Raw genomic sequence first — 22945 nt, 5'->3', positions numbered from 1 at the left:
TAGCCCTGCTAAATACCCCTCCAAAATCTAATCAATAATTTCCAGCACTGGATTTTATTTCTAGTTTTGATTTGTGAGATTAATTCAGGTTCTGTGAGCTCTGTTCCTCAAAAGCTGCCTATTCTGCATTCCGTGTACAAGACCATCTGTATTTATACCTTGCTGCTTCTTGTACTAAATTTGTCTGCTTCCACTCCTCAGGGAGAAACTCCAGGTTGTGTCTGTGGTCTTTGGAAAGCTCTCTAAAATATTTAGGAGTCTGAAAATGACTGACAGGCTCTCTGCTCCTAATGGTACAAGCTGGGGTTATTAGATAGGTAGGGAATCGACATCACTTTCTCTTTGTGTCTGTGTTTAGTTTGTACAGTTAATCTTTTAAGAGTACTCTTGGCATAACGAGGTAGTAAGGAGAAACAGATGTAGAATAATGAGCATTTCATACTTAGTAGCTATAGCTATAATTACATGCACTACAGTAGACTGTGAGCCTTACTATTATTGAAAAAAATATATGTAAAAGTAGATGGAGAAATAAAGTAAGATTTTGCTGCTGCCTGGCTGTGTCACTGTAATATGTGAGTGCATTGATATTTCCTAAAGTGGGAGCCTGATTAGGATCTGAGACTATATCTGCTTTTTAAACACACACAGCTATCAGCTCAAAGAATCGAGAACTTGCCAGATGTGGAAAGAAAAATCTCCCCATCTGCCTTTGCTCACTGGGGAAAAAGCAGTAATGGCAGTGAACAACTGAACAGTGCTGAATCTTTCTGCCTTTACCTTCCTCTTTTTCTATTGAGAGGTCTTTATTCTTTTCACTTAAAGTTTTGAGGAAAATGGCATTTGAATAGAGGCAGACATGCTCTACCGGTGGGCTGTGTGTTGTACATGGAATAGTTTTACAGCCTAAAAACCATTTGCTGATGTGCTCTCAGAAGTTGTAACTTCCTTCCAGAGATCACAGGTAGCATGTCTCTTTGAGCTCCAGGTTTAAGATCCAAAGGCAATAGCTTTTACCAAGCCATGCTGATAGGCTAGGCTGTTGTCAGAAACGGGGGAAGATTCACAAGCTGATTTCTGAATTGAGGTCATGTAAGTTTTCTTTTTCTTTTAAATTTGGGAAGTGTTAGCCTAATTTCTTCCTGAACTGTGTGAAACAACACGTTGGCTTTGGCCATTCCTGATGGTTTGTTTTCAAGGGAAGTCAGTGATCTGCAGCCTCCTGCTGTTGTAACCATAGTTACCCTCAGTATTGGGAAAATCAGGGTATGGCTAATGCAGTGAGGAAAGGAACCATGTTCCTCTCTCAGGTGCTGCTATCCTGGTCCTCCACAGTGCTTAGTATATCTTAATTAGCTATTCCCAGGGAGGTGGCAGGTCAGTTTAACCTTATGCAGTATATTCAATGGATGCTTCCTTGTTGACTTGTGCTGAGGACTTAGAATCTTCTCTGTTCAGCTGTTAACTTCCTCACTGCAGGACAAATAGACAGCTGGAATTGGGGCCTGTTAGACTCCACTGCCTGCAGTAAAGGGGGAGTTTTCCATGGCATCTCTTCAGTTGGGGCTTTCAGGCAGAGCAGAACATCACAACCAACTTCTGCTGGTGGAGCCTGCTGAGATCAGGCTTAGCCTGTCACCCCCTGTCATGTAGCATGTGTCCCATTAAATTTACAACCAGGAGTGACTCTCGTGGGAATTACAGACATTTCTTTGTTACCTCTTGTGAAGCTTAAAAAGTGTTGAAGTGGTTTATGATCCTGTGTCCTTGTAGTATAGGGACTAATTTAGGAGGCAACAGCAGTCAGTGTAGCAGTTCTCTTTTTTTATTGTGGGAATGTTGTGTCTACTGTGAAATTTGTCTATCACAGGGTCTCTTTCTCTGTTTTCTTTTTTTTTCTGTTTGGGGCAAACAATAGGTTGGTAGCAGAGTGATCTTGGAACTGTAATTTTTATCTCTAACAATGCAATGAGATGATGTTGTGCTTAGTCATGTAACTAAGACATCAAAGGCCAGACTATTCATACTAGCACTTTTTCTTTATACTGCTCTGTAGAGGATCTTTGTTCAGATACAGTGTCATGCTGATATCAGTAGTTGGACAGATAGTCTAGCCCAACCAGATGGAAGATTTCAAGCTGGAAAGCCTACCTCCTTGGGAATTGAGCATGGCTTTAGTCTATAGCTGTCTATGTTAACTTGCAATGGGAGGCTTGTTTTCTTTGCCCCCATCTTCTTTTTGCCTGCACAGACATAAATGCCTACAGTTACTTTTTCTGAAATTTATACAATTATATATGTACAAAAGTGATTTTGAATTCAGAAATCTCTTTCCTGTTGTTTATGGCTAATTCAGAACTCAGGTTTATGGCTAAGTCTAGCAGTCTCTGACAAAAAATCTAGCAGGCTGTTTTAAGTTGTAGTATGTGTTTCTTCATATTTTACATCAGTAGCTATTTCAAGCCAGATTCTTTACGCTTTTAAGGTGTTTGGGTTCTTTGTGTGGAATGTAAGGCATCATCTATCATCATTTACTGATACTGAAACACTAAATAAAATGGCTGATTAATGATTCTTAAATTGCACAATTGCAAATTTCAAGGTAGTCATAAGTTGGCCGTACCTAAAAGAAATTAGGTAAGGAATATGATTCAGTTTGGTCACCTCGGAAACAAGCTGCTCATCTTTCATCTGTCAGTAGGTATTTGAATTATTATTCAAACATTTTATTGTTATTGTATCAACAGCATGACTAATCATATGCTTTAATATGTGATGTCATAACAAATTGCTTTGCTGACTTAACATCAAATATAGATTTTAGCATGTGTTATAATAGCCTGGATGTGCTCATTGTATTTACTATCCAAACGTTAAAGCATCCTTGTGACTGAATGAACATAGATGCTTCTGAATTTTGTGTATACTTTGTGTTAGTGGTTATCTTTTCTTACTGGAACCTGAAAAAAATTACAGTATTTGGTGTCCCTTTAATTATATGCCTGTGCTTAGGATATCAGTATAGAGATTTCAGGATTTTGAAGTGTAAATGATGCCTGTGTTTAAGATGAGCATGGCTTGGCCAGAGAGCCAAGCCCCTCCTGTATCTGCCTGGGGGAATCAAGGGCTGCTTTAATTATACCTGAATGTGTATGTATATGGATAATTTAAATTGTACATACGACAGTTTTTTTTTCATTAGCTGAAGATTAGGTGTATGGATGTTCTTGCGTGCTTCATGATTGAAGTCTTGTCCTTATGCCAGAGAGTACATCCTCTGTCTGTCATCCTTGGGATGCTGTGTCTTCCTTGTATTTTAATTAACTGCAGATTTGTGGAAAAATCCTGAGAATCTAGGACCTAGTTGGAAAACAGGAAGATTTGTATAACTTAGAATCTATATAGTTTGTATGCTATGTTATTGTGTTATATGCTACATAAGTGTATTGTATTTATTATTTGTTTGTCGTCTTTTGGTTAGGAGGTCTTTATGACATAACCTAAACCTCAAAATTAAGCACAGTAATTTCTATATTCCTATATCATTCCCCTCCTTAATGTTACCTTTAAAATTGTTTCAATAGAATTGAGTCCTGGGATAATTTCCCAAGGTCAAAGCTGCATATAATCTTACCCTTCCAAAATCTTCATTGCACTTCAGAAGCAGAGGTCAGAGCATATGACAAGTTGAGGCAAATGGCACTTGCAGCTAAGTATTTTAAAAATAATAAATAGAAAGCCATTCAGAAAGGACTGTAAAATAACGAAGGGTTTATAGAAACTGATTTATGAGGCAAGACCAGAAGTTAAATGCAGATAACTTGGTTGAAGGCATAGAAGGATCATAAGTGTCTAAGATATGTAGAGGAATAAACAGAGTACAATTTTTGTGTGAATTGAAGATAGTGGACTAGACATAAGAAATATTTTAGGGTCACCAAGATGATGAGAAGGTAGAACTAAGGAACTCCTTGTAAAGTAAATAAAAGTTAAGACTTAAGGAGGAATTTCTATATAATTATCTTTGTTAGGTGATAGGATTGATTGGTCTATTGTGCTGATAGATTAGTTAGCTCACTTGTATTTGAATTGATGAAAGTACTACAGGAGGACAAGAAACTGTTCTTTATTGGAAGAAGGTGGATGACTAAAAACAAACTATTTTTTATCATAAGTGTTTTGTGTAAGAAAGCAGCATGTGTTCTGCGTAGAAATCTTGTTATTCTGCATTACTAATTTTCCCTTGACATTTATTGTACTTGGGAATACTGATGCAGTCTAGATACAATTGTTACATTTCTATTTTCGTTTAATAGAATGTCAAATGAACTGTCTCAAAAAGGCTACATTCAAGGTTGTATTAAATGATGCTTTTGTGACTCAATAGGATTTCAGTATATCACTCACCTTAATGACAAATGAATGCCTAACTAATTAAAATTGCATCTATCAGCTCTTAAAATGACAGATATTATCATAATTCTTGCAGAGGGAACATAAAAATTATTGAATTTGCCTTTCCATCCTTAATGGGTCTCCGATTCTTTGTTTTTAAGTCATACAGTTTCTTAGATTACTTTTTCACAGTCTGAAGGAGATAAAATTCTTACTGGGAAATATGTAAAAGAAGGAAGTTTGTTTAGATGTACTACTTGTAGTACTGCTTTTACTACTGCATAAATCCCATTAAACCAGAAGTGCAAGGAATGTGAACTAAGATGAATTCATTTTTTATTTTTTAGCCAGACTATAATCTCCTCGGTATACCTAACAGTAGCACTTTGGTATAGTGAATCTCTAGCCAGTACCATGCTTTGTCTTGGATATAAGTAGGATTAAAGCCACAGAACTGCTGCTACCTCAGAGTTGGATCATGACTCTGGGAGCTGGAAGTAGATATAGTTGAAACAAGTTTGGGAATGTGCCACAATTACACTTTTTCCCCTTGATGGTGTCTTTTATAGACACAATTGTAAACAAATCTTCTATGTATTCTGTTTTATACCAATAATCAGAGATACAATTATAGTTCCCAGATAGGTAAGCAAAACTTACAAATCTGATTTGCCGTTACTATGGAGCTCTGTAGTTAATCATAGTGATTATTTTCAAATAGTCTAATCAGTTTTGTGTGGAACACCACAAGAGTAGAAGGAGTTTTGAGTTCTCTAAAGGATTGCATAGATCCAAAATTGCACAGAGGCAAGGTTGTTTTATGAGAGAAAAAAGATGTGAGAGAATTGCTCATTATTCAAAGACACCGTGTACAAAAACAGTGGAATAAAGGCCACACATTCACAGAGGATAAGGACTAAAAACTGCAGGAGAGATGATGCACCATAGCTACGTGCAGTTAAAATAGTCTGGAAAGTGAAGTCAGATTGAATGGAGTTAAATATAAATCTGGTGATAATTTAGTATCTGGATCACTATATATTCAAAGAGGAAGAAGTAAAGGTTAATGTGAGGAGGTATACACAGCCTTACCTTTCCATTTATACTAATATTTATTTTCATGTGTGCTTCCCTGACAATTCTGCAGAAAGCCATGTGGTCTAAGTGATGATGACATCACTTCTGACTTTCTAATCCAAGAGTGCTTTTCCTCCTTGAAACGGGAGTGCCTCATTCTGCTGAGAAAGCTTTGACTTGTGAAAACGGAATGCTTTGTGTTCATCTGTTATACATCCATTTCAGTCTTGTTTTACAACCCATCACCAGAAACTGTGGCCTTTCCCCTTTGCCTTCATGGAAGCCATTTTGTACAGCTCTGCTGGGCTGTGTGGAGGGTTTGTCTTCTCCTGTGCTTGCCTTTCTGCTTGGTTTTTGCCAGGTGCTTTTGTATTAATCAGCTGTGAGTCCATTTAGCCTTTCACTGAAAGCTCATTGCAAGTACAGGTTCTTGTATAAACAGAGTGCAGCATTAGAAATCAGTAATGGTTGTTCAACTCTTTTCTCATTCAGTGTGATATCTTTGTAGATTAAAGCTTTTTGACAGTTGTTATGCTGCAGCAATAGCTGCACAAAAACACTGACAAGAAGCAGTTTAGGGATGCAGTGGATACACAGGACAGTGACAAGTGAACAGAGCACATGTTAGTGACACAGCATACATTAATGCAGATACTTGCTAAGGTAAGAAGTGTGATTGTTTTTTTGGAGAAACATTTGCCAATATGTGGTAATTTGCAGCTGCCAGGCCCAGTAAAGGACCAAGTCCTACCAGTTGCAGCTCTGCTCTTGGCAGCTACAAACTGGTATTTCTCATATGTAACTTACTTCCTATATGTATAGGAAATACCATATAGCCATGTTAGTTTTCATTGACATAAGGTTTGTGTTATCAGTTTTTCTTCAATGAAAATCAGGAAATTATGTTATGAAAAACATGAAAAGAATTGTTATGTTATGAAAACCAGTCTAGAGATGCTTCAAAGTATGGTCTTTGTAATCTTGTGAATTCTACTGGAACACCTTTACTTTGACAGTCATCACCACTCTGGTGATGTCTCTAGCAACAGCTAGCAGTATGTTTTCATAAGCAGATAGCACTGTCTGGTGGTACTATCTGGATGACTTCATGCTGTTTGTTTCAATGTGACAAGGCTACATTGCTGCTAATAAAATGTCATTTTTAAAAATTTTTGTTATTGGTGTTCCACATCATAACATTGTGTAAAGCACAGGTAATTAAAATTAAATACTCCAGTTCCATGAACATTTCTCTCTAGACCAGGTTGTCCAAATCTGCATCCAGTCTGGCCTTGAATGCCTCCAGGGAGGGAGGAAACACAACTTCTCTGGGCAACCTGTTCCAGAGTCTCACCACCCTCACAGTAAAGAATTTCTTTCTAATATCTAGTTTAAATCTTTGCTCTTCCAGTTTAAAGCTGTTTCCTCTTGTCCTGTTGCTACATGCCCTTCTAAAAAGTCCCTCCCCAGCTTTCCTGTAGGCCTCCTTCAGGTACTGGAAAGCCACTATAAGGTCCTTGTGGAGCCTTCTCTAGGCTAAAGAGCCTCAGCTCTCTGTCTGTCCTTATAAGGAAGGTGCTCCAATGCTCTGATCATCTTTGTGGCCCTCCTCTGGACCTGCTATAAAAACTCCATGCCTGTCTTGTGCAGGAAACTCCAGAACTGGGCACAGTGCTCCAGGAAGAATCTCATGAGAGCAGAGTACAGGGGCAGAATCACCTCCTTCAACCTGCTGGTCACACTTCTGATGCAACCCAGGACGCTGTTGCCCCTGTGGGCTGCAAGCACACACTGCTGACTTATGTTGAGTCTTTGATTAATTAACACTCCCAAATCCTTTTCCTCAGGGCTGCTCACAAGCCATTGTCCAACCAACCTGTGTCTGTGCTTGGGACTGTTCTGTCTCAGGTGCAGGACCTTGCACTTAGCCTTGTTGAACCTCATGAGGTTGGCATGGGCTCACCTCTCAAGCCTGTCCAGGTCCTTCTGAGTAGATAGCATCCCTTCCCTCTAGGGTGTCAATGACACCACTCAGCTTGGTGTCATCTGCAAAGTTGCTGTGGGTACACTCCCACTGTTCGTGTCACCTATTAAGATGTTATCCAACATCAGTCCTGGCACTCATCCCTGAATCTCTTGTCACCAGTCTTCACTTGGACGTTGAGCCATTGACTGCAACTCTGAGAGCAACCATATAGCCATTTCCTTAGCTAGTGAATGGTCTATCCATCAAATCCATTTTTCTCTAATTTGACAACCAGGATGTTGTGCAGGGCAGTGTCAAACAGCGGGTAGATGATGTCAAATGCTCTTCTTTTATTCACTGTTGCTGTAGCTCGGTTATAAAAGGCCACCAAGTTTGTTAGGGATGATTTGCCTTTTGTGAAGCCATGTTGGAAAGTCATGCCTTACAAACTTGGTGATAAATCAACTTACAGTTTATTTGCACCTAATGCAGAATCACTGATGAAATTAGGTTAGAATTTTTGTTTTTAATAGAGGTGATGTAACTGTGTTACACACATACATACACACATACAAAGCGACTCCTTGTGGTAGTGGATACAGTCATTCATTGCTGTTTTAAACGAAAGAGTAAGGAAGTGTGCCCCAGTTTCATATTTCTTAACTGCAGCTAAACTTTGACTATGTTATCAAAGGGGAAAGCATTAAATCACTGTTTCAACTTCATAGCCAAAAGCAAAGCAATTAAAATAAAATGTAGTACTAAACTTTGAGGCGGGAATTAGGGTTGCAGGTGAAGGATTTTTTTTTTAATGATCATCTGTTGGATAGATTTTTTTCCCTTTTATTGCTGCTCTTGTTTAGCTCACCTCAGGTTATGCCGAAGGAATGCAGTATTTTTGCAATTGCCAATGCAGAAATGTCTCTTTCAGTAACTTGTGCTTTAAATCACTCCATTATCTTATTTTGCTATGATGAGAAATACATCTTGCATTTTTCAGTTATGTCAATTAAGTTTATAAGAAAAAAAAACAGCAGTTTATATTACCTAAAATTAAGGTTTATTCTTCTGCTGATGTCTGCTTATTTATTTTCACATTATAAATTAAATTTTGAAAAGTATATAAAATTAAGGCTAGATTGTGTAACAAGAGCACAGAACAAAGAAAATCATTTAGCATGGCTTACAGGAATACTTGGGGAAAAAACTGTTTTGCAGCTGTCTACAGTTTTCTTACCTAAATAAGACATTTGGCTCTACCCTTTTGTGGAACCTAATTAAGATGAAATAGTCTTTAACCATGAAAATAAAATCGGTAAAATCTGTGTCATGTTAAATGATCTGGTTTAGCTTCTGCATCATTGAATTACCATAGTTGCCAACTTAAAAACAGTGATAAGTTAAATATTTCCATGTGTGTTTTTCTGAAGAGTTGAGTGGAGGAAAAAAAAAAAGTTGATGAAAATAATTGATTACAAAGATATTTAGAGAACATTTAGGAAAGTACAAATAGTGTTGTGAAGGCCATAAATAATAGAAGGTATAGCAACATGTGGTATTTACCAACATGGGAGGATATTTTTCTATTACATGTGTGCTGCTTTGCATTGCAGAGATGATCACTGAGTGAGCAAATTACTCTAGTGTGAAAATGGTCAAGTGTTAATTATGTATGAATTTTGCTGTTAACGTACCACAAGTCTCATTTATTATACCATTATCTATTAAAAGTCATTATAGAATGCAGAAGCAATTCTCTAGGGACCTTAGATATTTTGAGGCATGGCAAAGAAGCACAAAAATCATCACAATTTTCATCAGCATTTAATTTTTCAGTGAGATATAGTGTCCTTCAAAATGCCACAGTAAAAGGTTGCTCTGGGCACAGAGATTCTACATCAATTATATGGGTAGCCTTTCCCAATTTATGTGCATTTGAAAGAATAAGCCAGTCAATATTGCAGGACATGCATAGGAGAAGACAAACTGAGTAAGAGTATTAGGGGTAAAAATAGAGCAGTGAAGCAAAAACAGTGGACAGTGGTATGAGACAAGTGCTGATGAAACAGGTATTTAATATAATTGCTCTCAGTACAGCAGTGTGGGGAATGGATTGTTCATTTTGGTGATAGTAATCTGTTGTTCACTCTTAGCCATTAGTAAAATAGAACAGAAGGGATTGAGAAGGCAAGGTATTAGGTAAATGAAAAAGGGTAGAATTATTTCAATAAATCTTATTGCTTGGCTAGTGTGATTGAATGGAAGATTACAGTAAAACAATGTTTTCTTCCTATCCCTTTCCCAGTATAGCTTCTGGACATTGCTGGGCATGTTTGGAAAGATTTAAGGCATGACAATAAATAAGGAGATGCATATGTAACAGAAATCTAATATTGCTTTTCCAAAAGCAGTACTTAATTTATCAGTGTGTACTGAGATCCAAAGGAGTTTCTTCTGTAGGTGAAATCAAAGCTAAAGCAAACGGGACTAGGAGAGTCTATTTAATCATTAAATCTATTTAATCAGTAAATCAGAGGCAATCTTTCAAGGGAACTGAACTATTTTTGTAAAAATGATGTAGTTATATTGCTTTGTTTTCTAATGTGTTGTAATAAATTTGGGAGCAGTAGTAGCATAACCTTTCATTTGACATAGACTTCTGAAATGGTAACTCTTACAGCCAAGCATGCAATAGTTAAATTTAGAATGAAATCTTGTGTATTAAGAACCTTTGAAGAAGAAAAATGAGGAAGATTGGTACTAAATACTAAGGGAGAATAGTCTAGTTAGACATATTACGTATAACCCTTATTTCTTTTGACCCTGCAGTAGTTTGTTGAAGCTTCTGTCATGAGTTCTAGCCCTGGAAAGCAATTAACTCCATGTCCCAAACAGGCAAATTGTACTGCACTGATAAGTACCATTTATGTGAGTAGACTTTCCAGACTATTTATGTGTTTCTCTGCATAGACTCATTAGAGATTCATTAGTAAGTATGAGTGATGAATGATTGAATTTATAACATGAACTACAGAACATAACTTCTCTTTAAAAAGAACAGGAAGCAGTTTCTCAGGTGGAAGAACAAACTGACACCATCATGGGATTTAGAACCATATGAGTTTACATAAAATTTCTTATTTTTATAACAGACGAGTTCAAAATGCATCATACTTGAATTGCATCCTTTTTTTTTTCAGTTTTTATCTTTCCCTGAATTTAACCCCTACCTGTTTTGCAGTATCCTTGGTAATGTTGTCAAGGAGATTACTTTGACTGTTGGTAGAGGTAATGTTTCGTTCATAGTCCTATTCTTGAGCAATACAGAGAGTTTTCTGTATATTGTGAAATTCCATGCTTACTCTCCACCAAAGAGTGGACAGCTTCTGTTTTAGCTTTGTACCCACAGAATTCTAAGAGCAAACTACTCCTGTGGGGCGAGTGGGTTGTAATTAATTAATTGAATTTGATTAACTGTTTTAGTTCTCTCACCGTAGCCAGGAGCAGTGACATTAACAATCTTTACTCCTCATAGTTCTTGAGAGGATGTAAGTGTTCTCTGCTTTTTCTCCTGGCAGAGACCAGGTCATTTCCCTGAAATAGAGGATTTTTTCTTAAAGAATCTGCTGGTATTCCTGAGTTTGTTTAAAACACCTTTGGGTGATAAGGAACCTTTCTGTTCACCATAATGTCAGTGGGAGGGCATAATGAATGTTCTGCAGAATCCACAAATTCCTTAAGGCAGAGTTTCCCTCAAAGAAGTTGATCCACACTGATAGAATCCAATAGGTCAGGAAGTGGCTGGAAAGACACTAACTTAGGTAAAAGTTATGAATCCTCATGGCCTGCCAACTCTTAACTGTGAAAAGCTGCATGACTGCTACATTCCAGTTAGTGAAAGAGCTCCAGACCTGTTCAGGCACACCATTACGTAGCCTATTGTGCAGCCTTGCAAGTATCAGTATATTTTCAGAGATGAATCAGAAAGCAAAAAAAAAAAAAAAAAGTATTTATAATCCTTGGTCAAACTCTCTGGATTTTAAAACATCAGAGTGACTTCTGTTATACAAGAAGAATCTTGACTTGTATTTGCTATTTTCTTTGGCATGTTTGAGCAAATGAGTGAGATGCTGCTGTTGGCTGAAACCTGTTTCCCCAAATGTTTCATTCTGCTTTTTGTGATTATTTTTAACGTGTGTTCTTCAAGCTGTATTATCATATGTGAATTCAGGATGCACGTTTTTAAAAATAACTTATTTTCAACTGTCAGAGATGCCTTCTGAATTAGTTATCAACTATCTACCCCTAAAAGCTATAGCAGTGTATAATTTTTTATGAATAACATAAGGCAGTGAACATTTCCATTAATGTCTTTATCAGATGAATGAAATTGTTCATTTAGAGTTTAAGAAAACAACTTCTTTCTGTTAAAACAACAGATTACTTGTATGGTTTTTTTCAACATTAACGCATCAAGGGCAGCTTTCTAATTTAAATGAGCTTTTATTGAAACCTCAGTCTAACAGAAACTTCAGTTTTTATCCTAGGAAATCTCAAGGCTCTTGAGGGGTCACCCTCCCAAAACAGCCATGCAGATGGTTAATAATGCACTGTAAATTGTCAGCGTAATGGTGGGAAGCACACGGGAACAGTGGAACTCTGTTTTAAGGTTGGCTGAGAGAGGAGTACAATTCAGCAGAATCATAAAAGGAAAATCTTCCAACTAGACAGATAGTTCGACACAAGATAGTCCAGTCAGCAAGCTTTAAAGAGTCCAGCATAGTCTTAGGGTTGTGGTATTTGGAGAACTGATAGGAAAAATTACTGTAGCTGAAATGTACTGTCTGCAAAGTATTGATCATTTTCGTGAAGATTCACTCTATGAAAAGCTCTATTTTTTAATTCATTTTAAAGCAAAAAAATAAGAAAAATTGTAACACAATGCAGTGAGAGTAACAGTTTGTATTTGTGGTGTAAGCGTTATCAAGAATGGTAAAGAGGAGCTCGTCTTGTGCCTAGGCAGTGTTTGAATGTCTAAGACTGAATTTTACCAGAAGGGATTTTAGGAAACAAGCACGTTCCTATATGACCGATGTTTGGGCACTTTACTAATGTAGCTCAGAAATAGGTAGACAAGAAGTGCTCCCTGTGAATGACTAGTTACTTTCCAGAGTGTGTTTGCTAGAAGAGTTTAAGCCTAAAAGGGCTGAAATGAAGAGGCAGGGTGGGAGATGGATGTACTTGAGTATCTTTTTGTCCTTCTCAGTAATGTTACATCAGTTCAGGCATTAGCTGCTCTGCTCTGGGAAGTGTCCCTGTTCAAGTGTGATTTGCATGTGTATTTCAATGCTTATTTGTGTATTTAACCTGATAGTTCTACAGTTATAATCCCTAGAGGGGCAATTAAATTGATAAAGAGCAGGTATGGAATACTGATACTCTTGTCCTGATCGTAAACTATATGTATATCAGCGTAAAGCACTTTTACACTGTGCCTGAAGGAAAAGATGCCATCATTTTAATGAAGCTCTCAAATTGATAGTACTTTCTGATGTCGTATTGGTAGTTGTTATACTGCTTATGGATTCCCATGTGATGCTACACCAGCCCTAATTTATGAAGGCCTTTTAGCTAGCTTACTTAGAATGTCAGGATAATGCTTCTCAGCCTGGTTGAAAGGGATTTCTTCCTTTGGCTTATCTGCTTTTGTATGGGGTTGTTGATCTCTGACTGGTCAGCAGCACTGTCCCTCCAGGTCAGGAATGATGAGGGTTGCCTGTGATTGTAGTGACAGGAGATGAATTGCCATCAAGGAGAGCAGGTTGGTAAACAGTGTTAAGATTAGCTTAAACATTTGCAGTCAGGAGTTAGTCTTTTCCCACTTGGCCAACTGAGAGAAGCTGAGCTGTCATCTCAGGGAACTGCTGACTACTGCGCTCTCATGCTTTATGGCTCCTTGAAAGCTTTTTGCTGAGGGTTGTGTTGCACAGTTTGAGAAACCAACCTTGTGCTCGAGGTAAAAATCAGGTATGGTGTATGTTAGGTTTATGCAAATAAGGAGAGAGAATAGGAGGGGGAAATAAAGATGAGAAGAGATGAAGTCAAGTGGGTCTGGCAGCAGAAAGGAGATAAGAGCCGGAGAGGACAGGATTGGGGGGAATTGGAAGAAAAAAAAAGTAAACATAATGAACAAGGAGCTGCTAAATGAGTGGAGTGAAAACAGCATGTGTTTGTTTTTGCATAAACATAGTGTAACTGAAATTTTAAGAACTCTCTTCTGCTCCACTGCTGTTGTGTTCCACTATTTTGAAAACTTTATCTTGACTCCATCAGCTTGTGAATTTATTTTAGGATTTGATATCATCTGAACAACAACACATGTCATCTCTACATTTAAAAAATCCAGATTATTTGGGCTGGAATTTAATATGACTCAAACCATCAGTAACAAATAGTAGCTAATAATAAAGAAGGGACAGGGTTGGGATAGCTTAACCATCGCTCTCCCATCATTACTAATGTTTTCTAGTGAGAAATCATGAATTAGAGATTGGAGCTTTCTGCAAAGCTGTCTTTTCCTGTCTTTTGTTTTCTGGCTATGCTTTTCTACAGAGTACTTGAAAAATTAGAATTAAGTTTGGGAAAAATTGCTCCCAAACGAGAAAGCAGGGTAACTATGAGAGGTTTGCAACTGAAGTAGTTGATTTGGATACTTGCTGTCATGGTTTTATGATTTTTGATTATTGGTATTCCACGTTATAACATCATGTAGTGCACTGGGAGTTAAAGAGTTAATGCTCCGGTTCCACGTCCCTGTCCCAGAAGAGAACAACAACTAGGTCTCCCAGAGGACAGTTTACTGTTCTGTTACTGTTTCCATTCAGAGGGAGAAGATTAAAAAAAAAGAAAGTGTGCAGATCACCTTCCTTCCCCCTTTTTCGATCGTTGGGCTCATCTCTGTTGCAGTTGCCGTCTCATCACAGCATTAGAGTAAGGGCTTTGGCTTTTGGATGCTCTTACTTTATTTGATTTATTAGCTTCAATTCTAATTATATTGTCTTATAATGTGTTATCTTGCGTTCTGATATCTTACTTAGTAAATTAGTTTGTTTATCCTCAGATCATTGCAGCTGTTTCGTTTTTAGGCCCATCTCTCTACCATTTTCCCCTTTTTCCCTTTCCTGGTGCATGGGTCCGTGGATGCCTCTGCCCTGCTAGTCACAGAACTGGGCTGAAGCTGCCTGTAAACCATTACACTTAAGCATCAACTGCTAGTGCTCTGGAAGACTATTTCAGTTTGTTTCCATTTGAGTGTTATTGTCTTCCATTACGGGAACCATGAAGCTCCAGTGTCACAGAGTTGGTGCTGGAGGAGGCTGCCCAGAGAGGTTATGGATGCCCTATCTCTAGAGGTGTTCAAGGCCAAGTTGGAGGGAACCCTGGGCAGCCTGGTCTAGTATTAAATGTGGAGGTTGGTGGCCTCACATGTGGCAGGGGGGTTGGAGATTCATGATCCTTGAGGTCCCTTCCAACCCTGGCCATTCTGTGATTCTGTGCAGTTATCTAGATCAATCTATGCCTGTGACAGGGGGACAGTAGGCCTGTGGGTTTAAGCAATTTGTAGAGTTTTTAAAGTACATCTGTAGATGAGAAAATCTTTAACAGTTGTTGGGTTTGGTAACTTTCCCTGCTTTGTTATATACTAGGATGTCTTTGCAACCAAAATGTTCATTTTTCCTGTTTACGTATTTTTGATGCAGCAAGGATGGAGTTTCTTTCTTTCTTTCTCCTGTACAGAGTGGACGCACAAACTATTTTTTATTGGATTTTGCAGTTTAATAAGCCAGTTTTTTTAAATACATTAATCAAAAGTGTTTATATTAATTTAGTTAGATTTCATATGGAAATAATGATGCTTGACAGCATCAATTTTTTTTTTTTTTTTTGCATCAGATATATCTGTAAAGAGGCAGTACCATTGCATACCAAAGCATAATATAACCTATCTGATTTCCATCTTGCTTTGTTTCAGTTGCTATGAGATGATGAGTGCCTCTGGTGTGACAAAATACATACCAGGTGCTAAGCATGTATGTCCACTGAGGTACTTTTCCTGTGTGTTGTCCCAGTGTACTCAGAGTGTTGCTGGGGGTGTACCAGTACTGATAATAGAAGGTAAAACATGTATATTTCCTTTAAGTTAATGAACACTATTGACAACTGTAAGGAGTAATGGTGATACCTGATTAGCTGTAGGATAGGTGAGTACTGCAGTAGAGAGAGCTCTGTACAGGCAGTGAACCCTATTTCAGCAACTGTTAAGGAATCTTGAAGCCAGCAGAACAGCACTCATCAAACCTACCACCCTGTAATGTAGCAGTTGTAACAGAGGAACTGAAGCCCAAATAAATGCCTTTGTTGTTGCAAAGAACTGGCTTCTGTAGATGAAAGCTGGTGATATGTGAATCATTATGATGTGTCAAGTCTCATTTTGAAGACTGTAAGTTTACCTTTTTAGAAGAAAAACAAACTACTTCACTAGTCTGGAGAATAACATTAATAATGTATTTTTATCACCTCAAAAGACCACTAGAAGATGAGCTCTAATATTTCAAATGCAACAAGCGATCTATACACATGAATCACAATTTGTGTTCCATTACAGCTGAGCTGATATATACCACTGTGTGCTTTATGGATTTTATTCTAACAATATTAAGTAAAAACCCAAAGCTTTTTTGTGATGAATATCTAACCTTTTATAGGAATTTGTAAAAGTGTGTCCCAAAGCAAAGCTTCAGTCTTGCTCTCCAGGCTTTAATAAGAAAGTACCACTGCAGGTTTTTACCTTTCAGTCTTATTCTTTGTAATGGAAGCATCAGCTGAAGGTGAATGCTGCTAAGGTAGAAGAAAATGTGAAATACTGAAAGGCTATTTGGAAAATGCACAGAAAAACATTTAGAAAAGAGTTAAATAAATGAGCAAATTTTGAAGAGAAGGATCTCTTGCTGCTTCTGATTCCTTGTTAGGCCCAGTTGTTCCTGGACTCAAGGACTTCTGCAACCCAGTGTAGGTTGTTCTCAATTGCCTTATTAGTAGTCAGGTTGTTGATTTAAGATCCTCATCTGTTTGTGAGAAGTCCTCACACAGTGATATTTTCGTATATCAGAGGTTGTGGATTTTCTTTTAATACCTGTGAATTCTCATATTTTGTATTACAGTAATGTAGGTCATGCTTGCAATGAGTCCAAGTTCAACTTCCTTCACCTTTGCAAGTTATAATCCTCTTACTTATCTCAGAGGAAGAAAAAGGGGAATTGTTGTCCAGTGAATTCAGTGAGAAGGCTTGAGGTAGCAATATATCAGGTTAATTTTCAAGTGCATTTGTTGCTGTTAAGATGTTATAGCTTTCTTATCACACATTTTTTTGTTCCTCTCCTCCCTTGCATAAAAGCAAGATTATTAGATATGCAAGAACAAAACTCGGCAAAGCTCTATTCCAAAAACCTATTGCATAGAGTCTGCAAGCAGAACAATGTGAACACACATCAACACCTGAGTGTGTCCCATGTGGCTGTAGCACTTGGTGTGATAAGATGATGTGGGGGCATTTTTCTTGGCTTTTATCCTCTGTGTGTTGATGCTCCTGCATTCTTAAAAATCATTTAATCCAGTGGTACTGCAGCAGGAACAACAGAAATGCGGGAGCAAGATAGTTCAAGGTGTTTGCAGTGGTATATAAAGACTTTTGTCTTTGGACTATCGTTTCTGCTTCAGCTCAAGAGTCAAAGATCACTACCGACTGACATCTGTTGTTGACCATTGTGATTTAGCTCATAGTTCTTACTGGATAGATGTCTGTGATACAGAAAGTATAAGCAGAGCTGGCGTTTCATTTTCAGGGGCTAAAAATATGGTTGCATCTCAATTGCAGTTACCACTGCTTAGGGTTGTTAAATGGGGTACCTGAATTTAGGCAACTACAAATGTAATGTTTGCACAGTTAATGACCATCCCCCTTCTAGCATTAAATGTGGAAGTAGTGTGTGTTTCCCTGTATCTCCACGAGGATGTTGTGGTCATGAAGGTGGGAGGCTGTAGTTTGGTCTATGCATGACTATGCAGAGGGATGTATTAGGAAAGCACTGTGGGGTAACGAACTCCTCTAAACCCCACCAGCTAAGGAGGCTCTTCAGCTGTGTTGTCAGTTACTATAGTGTTGTCATACTCTTTCTTGAGTGTGAGTGATCAATAACTGAGAAAGTAACAGGGGAAAAATGTCTGATTCTTTTTCTTTTGCGAGAACATATGTAATACTAGAATTAATCTTTTGAAAGCCATGAATTACTTGGAGTAAAATCTGTGCTACTAAGCAGAAAATCTATCCTGCTGAGAAAAAATAGAAGAATTCTTCAGTATAATATCTGGTTTGGTGGGAAAAGAAGGGGGAAGATTTTACAGCATGGTGTATTTAGACAGGCTAGTAAATGATAGGTTTGATTCACTATTGTGAAAATAATAATTTTGAATTTTGGATTTACAATAGGGATTGCTCAAGCAAACAGAAATATGAGGCAAAGTTTCTACCGCTCCCAAATAATCTTTTTCTTTTCTATTGGAATGATGTAAATTAGGCTGAAAATGGGCTTACAGTGAACCCACTTGATCTGGTGGTGTGGGAAGTGGAAATGGCACAGTGCTGATCAGAAATTCCTGTGGCTAAAGTTTGTTTCAGGGACATCTGGAGTACTCGCTGACCAACTCCCTGTTGGAAATTCTTTTCTTACCTTTAGAAACATCATCATACTTTATCTGTTCAGCACTGAAACTGGTAGCATGTTGAACAAAGTTACTATGCCTTAATGATTTAGTTTACCTGTAAGACAGAGTTAACATCTTGAGTGTTGCATATTTATGGTTCTGTTTTATGCTTTTAAATTTGCATCAATTTGTTTTTAAAATTGTAAATAATAATAATAATAAAAAGTATGTTACTTTTCCAATTAGAATAATAATATTTATTATCCTAATTAAATTTTGGTGAAGAACAGTAGAAGGAACTCAGCATTTAGATGCAGAAATTTTAGCTTTATTTTAAAGAATATTTTTCAACTAAACTCGCTCCGTTCTTTAATGTTGGAGTTAAATCAGTTTGCCTTTGGAGTCGTAAGTGAAATTTATTTCCTCTTATTAACTTAACTGAGCTTGACTGTGGCTTTCCCTGTTTTCTCACTGCAGATATCGATGAGTGCGCTGCCAAAATGCATTACTGCCATGCTAATACTGTGTGTGTTAACTTGCCTGGATCCTATCGTTGTGACTGTGTCATGGGATACGTCCGAGTGGATGATTTCTCATGTACAGGTGAGCTCTTATGTATATATCAGTGGTGTTATTCTCTGTATTGGTGTGTAATAATCACTTTCTATTTAGTCTCTGGACCGTACCAAAGGCTATATTCTAGTTGGCCTTCTTCACAGTTAGGGTAGAAGTGGTTCATTTCCTCCATGTGTTGCCCCTTGGGATTAACTGGCAAGTGGCTCAGGAAGTTCTGCAATAGGTGCAACTGAATGCTCTTCTCATCCAGGACGTGGTCCCTTCGTGTTCCACCACTTGTGTCTGAGGTGGATAGCTGCAGATCGGATCGTGTCATGTTCCCAGCATTGATGTGCCCATTACCTAAATCCTCCATTCCTGTTTCTTCATGGGAGAATAACTTGTCCAAACCATTGGGCTTGCTTAATTTTTTAGCAAGGATATGGAAAGGATTAGTGCGTGTAGTGAGAGGAAGTAACGTTACATTAGCTGTAGTTTAAACTGGGCAGTGAATTGAAACAAAAAATTATCCAGGAGGAAAAGTTTTATGGTTGAAGTTGAAATAAATATGTAAAGCTACAATTGATAATGTATTGTTAGATGGCATGAATATTGTTAATATTGAGAATGAATATCTTCAGGACAGTGGCACCTTATTTAGAAGAGAAATTATGCAGTGTGGTCATTTCTGTGACAATTATAAATCCAATGATACCTTTTTAATATAGCAAAATGAGTTGGAGGTAGTTGGATCTCATTTCCAGCTACAAGTTTTTAAGGACCTTTCCCTGGCAATTTTTAAGAAAAAGTGAGAATCTACTGCAATGCTTTGGCTAACTGTACCAAACTGGATAGCATCTTTCAACCACAACTCCCAAAAAAAAAGGCTGATTGTGGGATTATTTTGGTGGTGCACCTGTCTGGCAAAGAATGAAAGTATCAGATTTATTGAAATGGAAATAAGCAAACTTGACACAATATTAGGTTTAGAATTGTATTTGGTGAGCTATTCATTCAAGTGAAAAGATGGCACAGGAGTATTCAATATGAGAATGATTTCTAGCCTGGAATAATTACATTGTAATGCATATGTATCACAAGTCCTCTTTAGGGAAGGTCACAGGAAAAGTAGACTTTTGTGATGACAGTGTGTTTTGTAGCTATGATTATGTAGTATAAAAAACTTCAGGAAGTTCCTGCTCACCTTTTGAGAGATGCTGATACTAAATAGCTGTGTGTTTCTTGTTGGAGTTTTTCTTGATCTTTTATATGCCAGGAAAGCTTCAGAACTTAAATTTTGCTCTTGGTGTGTGTGTCAGGTGAGGTAGTGACTTTCACAGTGATGGGGAAGGTGTTTCTGATAGTTGACACTTGCTTTCCGTATATGCATTACTGATTTCCTTATGTTCCTTTCCTTCTATGAAGACAGTATTATTAAGCATGCAAATTACTTAGAAAGCAGGGTATTTGTGACTTACAGCAAACCTGTGAAGAGTAGTAAGACCAGTTGCTTGACAGTAATTGGTGAGGAATTAAATGAATGTGCATACACAACAAAAATCCAGAACGGATGTAAGAAAGAAATAATGGAATGAATGAGGTAAATATTTCTTGCAGCTTTTATTATCTTGCTGAAGTGACTTCTCTTTTTTGACATCACAGATAAAAAGCACAGCAAGTATATAACATAAATGAGGAGAAGCTTGGTTCATTGCCTGTTGTATCTAGAAATAATAGTATGTTACAATAATAAATGTTATTTAAAGTAAGTGTGCGATAGAAGAAAAATAAAACAGGTGGGAATACTTAACTAGATTTCCCTCATGCTGACACCAGTGTATAAGCAGGCATGAGCAAAACAGATTATTGCTATAACTCCATTTTATTTTTCTCTTTATTCAAATTAAGTGAAAAATTATCTTGTTTCTGAACTGTGTATTTGGGGACAATAATTCATTGAGCTGACTCTAATTCATCAAGGTGCACAGTGTTCTCTGTGACAGGGGCTGTTGAGAAAGGCTTGTATTGGTGGCCAGCCCCATGCTTGCTGGCTCTTGTGGTCTGTTGGCTTGTTAAAAGTTGAATTGCAGTGATATGTGGAAAACATTTATTTTGAGCTGAATGAGGTATTTCAATTTGATGTTGGTAGGTTTATCTTTTTAAAAAGAAATTAAGGGAATATTGAAATGCTAGGTCAGTTTGGACAGAGCAATGTTTAATTTGAATTGAGATGTTTAATTTGCCTGTTGTTGAATTTTAGGTATTCAGCTTCCTGTGTATTTTTTCATAGACCTTTGTGTTTCTCAAACTAGTTTTTACTTTTGATGTCGATGAATTATTGTTTTTTTTCCACCCAATCAGTTGTTGAATAATGTTTCTGAGCCCTGATAGTGAGAACTGTGGAGCAGGAACTTCCATCTGTTATCAGCAACCAGCTGCTGTATTGGAAGCTGTGCTGAGTGCATAGAAAATGCTGTTACAGAGACAAAGGTGTAACTAAAAAAAAAAAACTCTGAATAAATTCAGAATTGTTAAAATCTGAAATATGATTTAAAATGAGGTAATGAATATTTTTGTAAGTAATTAATATTAGTGTCGCATAAGCGGATGACCTGGTGAGCAGAGGTTTACCCCATGGCATTTTCTGATAGGTTAGTCAGCCTAGCAATAGCTTTGACCTACATTCACCAGGGAAGATACATTAATAATGTTTTTGTGCTTTCCTGTTCCTAGAGCTTTGAGCTCTGAATGTTAATTAAGTTGTTCGGTGAAAGACAGTTTTATTAAGAAAGTCACCCTTGAATAGGAAACTTCTTTCAGTCTCTCCCAATGACACTGACAGGTTGTTTATCTGTTCTCTGGTAAATCACAGTCTTGGTCTTTCTGAAAATGGCAGCAAGATTTGTTGCTCCAGATGCTCTCATTTACTAGGAACTACTGATTTAAAGCATTTTATTGACTACCTCAGGCTTATACCTTGCTTGTTGAAAAATAAGTTTTTTGGGTTGCTTTCTTATGTAGCAGTTGGGGAGTTTGTTTCAAATGTGTGCTTTGTTTAATGCTTTTTTGAAGTATTTTAAATTCTGTATTAAAACTGATATTTTTGTTGGGCTGGATCAATTCTCTGATATGGTTTTGAAACTGTGTGTGTAGGTCTGTTCTTTTGTAGTTTGAAACAAGAGCATATAGTTTTTTTTTTGCCCCGCTGTAATTGAATCAATTTAGCAAATGTGGTGTTATATTCATAAACACTAAGCTGTCCATATTAAGTAGATATACTGTGCTAAAAGAATGGGCAGATGTAGAGTTTTGTGAAATATACATTCGAAGTGGAGAAAAAACCACCAGCCCCATTCTCCTGCTCTTTCCTTCTTTCCCCTCTTCTGTCCAAGGAAAGTAATTCAGCTGCAGAAATTTCCTGCTGTGGCTGGGGCAAAAATGGTTCAAAGTGTTTGCTATCACTAAAATTGATGCTTTAAGAATTTTGTTGCTGGATTTTACCTGTCAGGTTCAAGATGGTGTATTTGACCATATAGTAATACTAATAATGCAGTGAGCTTCAGAACGGTGAAGTGGCAATCAGGGCAGGTTGCTGGCCTCTCATCCAGAAGTGCTGCATGTGTTTGAAAAAGGCCTGAATAGAAGCTGTTAGGCAGCCAATTGATAATATAGTCGCTGAATAAAAGTGCTCTTACTGCAATCCAGCCTACTGACCCTCCTTTCTACCTCTTTCGTTTTAGTGAACTGAATTAGCATTCAAGCAAGAAACTTCCGTGTGTGTGCGTGTGGCACTTGGACTTTCCACACACTGCAAAGTCTTGCATGCTCTCAGAGGTCAATAAAAAAATGTCACCACAGTTCGCATGATGGCCAGAATGGATTTGTCTGCTAGCTGAAAACCTGAAATCTGAGTCAGTAGGCAGACAAGATAGGTCTGTAGTGGAATAGTTTTCAGACTTGTTCAAGGGAAGCACGTTCTTTAGATATTCTAAAGTATCCTGTCTTGCACTAGATCATTTTTAAAGAAACATTATGAAAATAGAAATTGAATTTAGGTCATAGTTATGTGTCACCATTTATAGATTAGATAGCAGATGTTTAGCATGGTATTACTGGGGGTAAGTACCTCAGTGAGATCTGAACTCTCCTGATTTTGACAGTAATTCATAGATATAAAGTGCTCTGAAGCAT

At 37.5% G+C, this 22945-nt stretch overlaps 1 protein-coding gene across 4 annotated transcripts in view; it reads left to right on the top strand.

The window, feature by feature from the left end:
* NELL1 (neural EGFL like 1) overlaps window positions 1–22945 on the top strand; it is a 283549-nt gene that overhangs the window by 119876 nt on the left and 140728 nt on the right. For all 4 annotated transcript variants that reach the window (XM_090140192.1, XM_090140191.1, XM_031607324.2 and 1 more), the window contains exon 13: window positions 18677–18802. In XM_090140192.1, the coding sequence (XP_089996318.1) occupies window positions 18677–18802 (126 nt within the window). The remainder of the gene's footprint in view (window positions 1–18676; window positions 18803–22945) is intronic.

Source organism: Phasianus colchicus, chromosome 5 (genome assembly GCF_987193195.1).
Source record: "Phasianus colchicus chromosome 5, bPhaCol1.hap1.1, whole genome shotgun sequence".
In the NCBI taxonomy this organism is placed as follows: Eukaryota; Metazoa; Chordata; class Aves; order Galliformes; family Phasianidae; genus Phasianus; species Phasianus colchicus.
The sequence above is the reverse complement of the archived record's forward strand: the minus strand, read 5'-3'. Positions and strand labels throughout refer to the sequence as shown.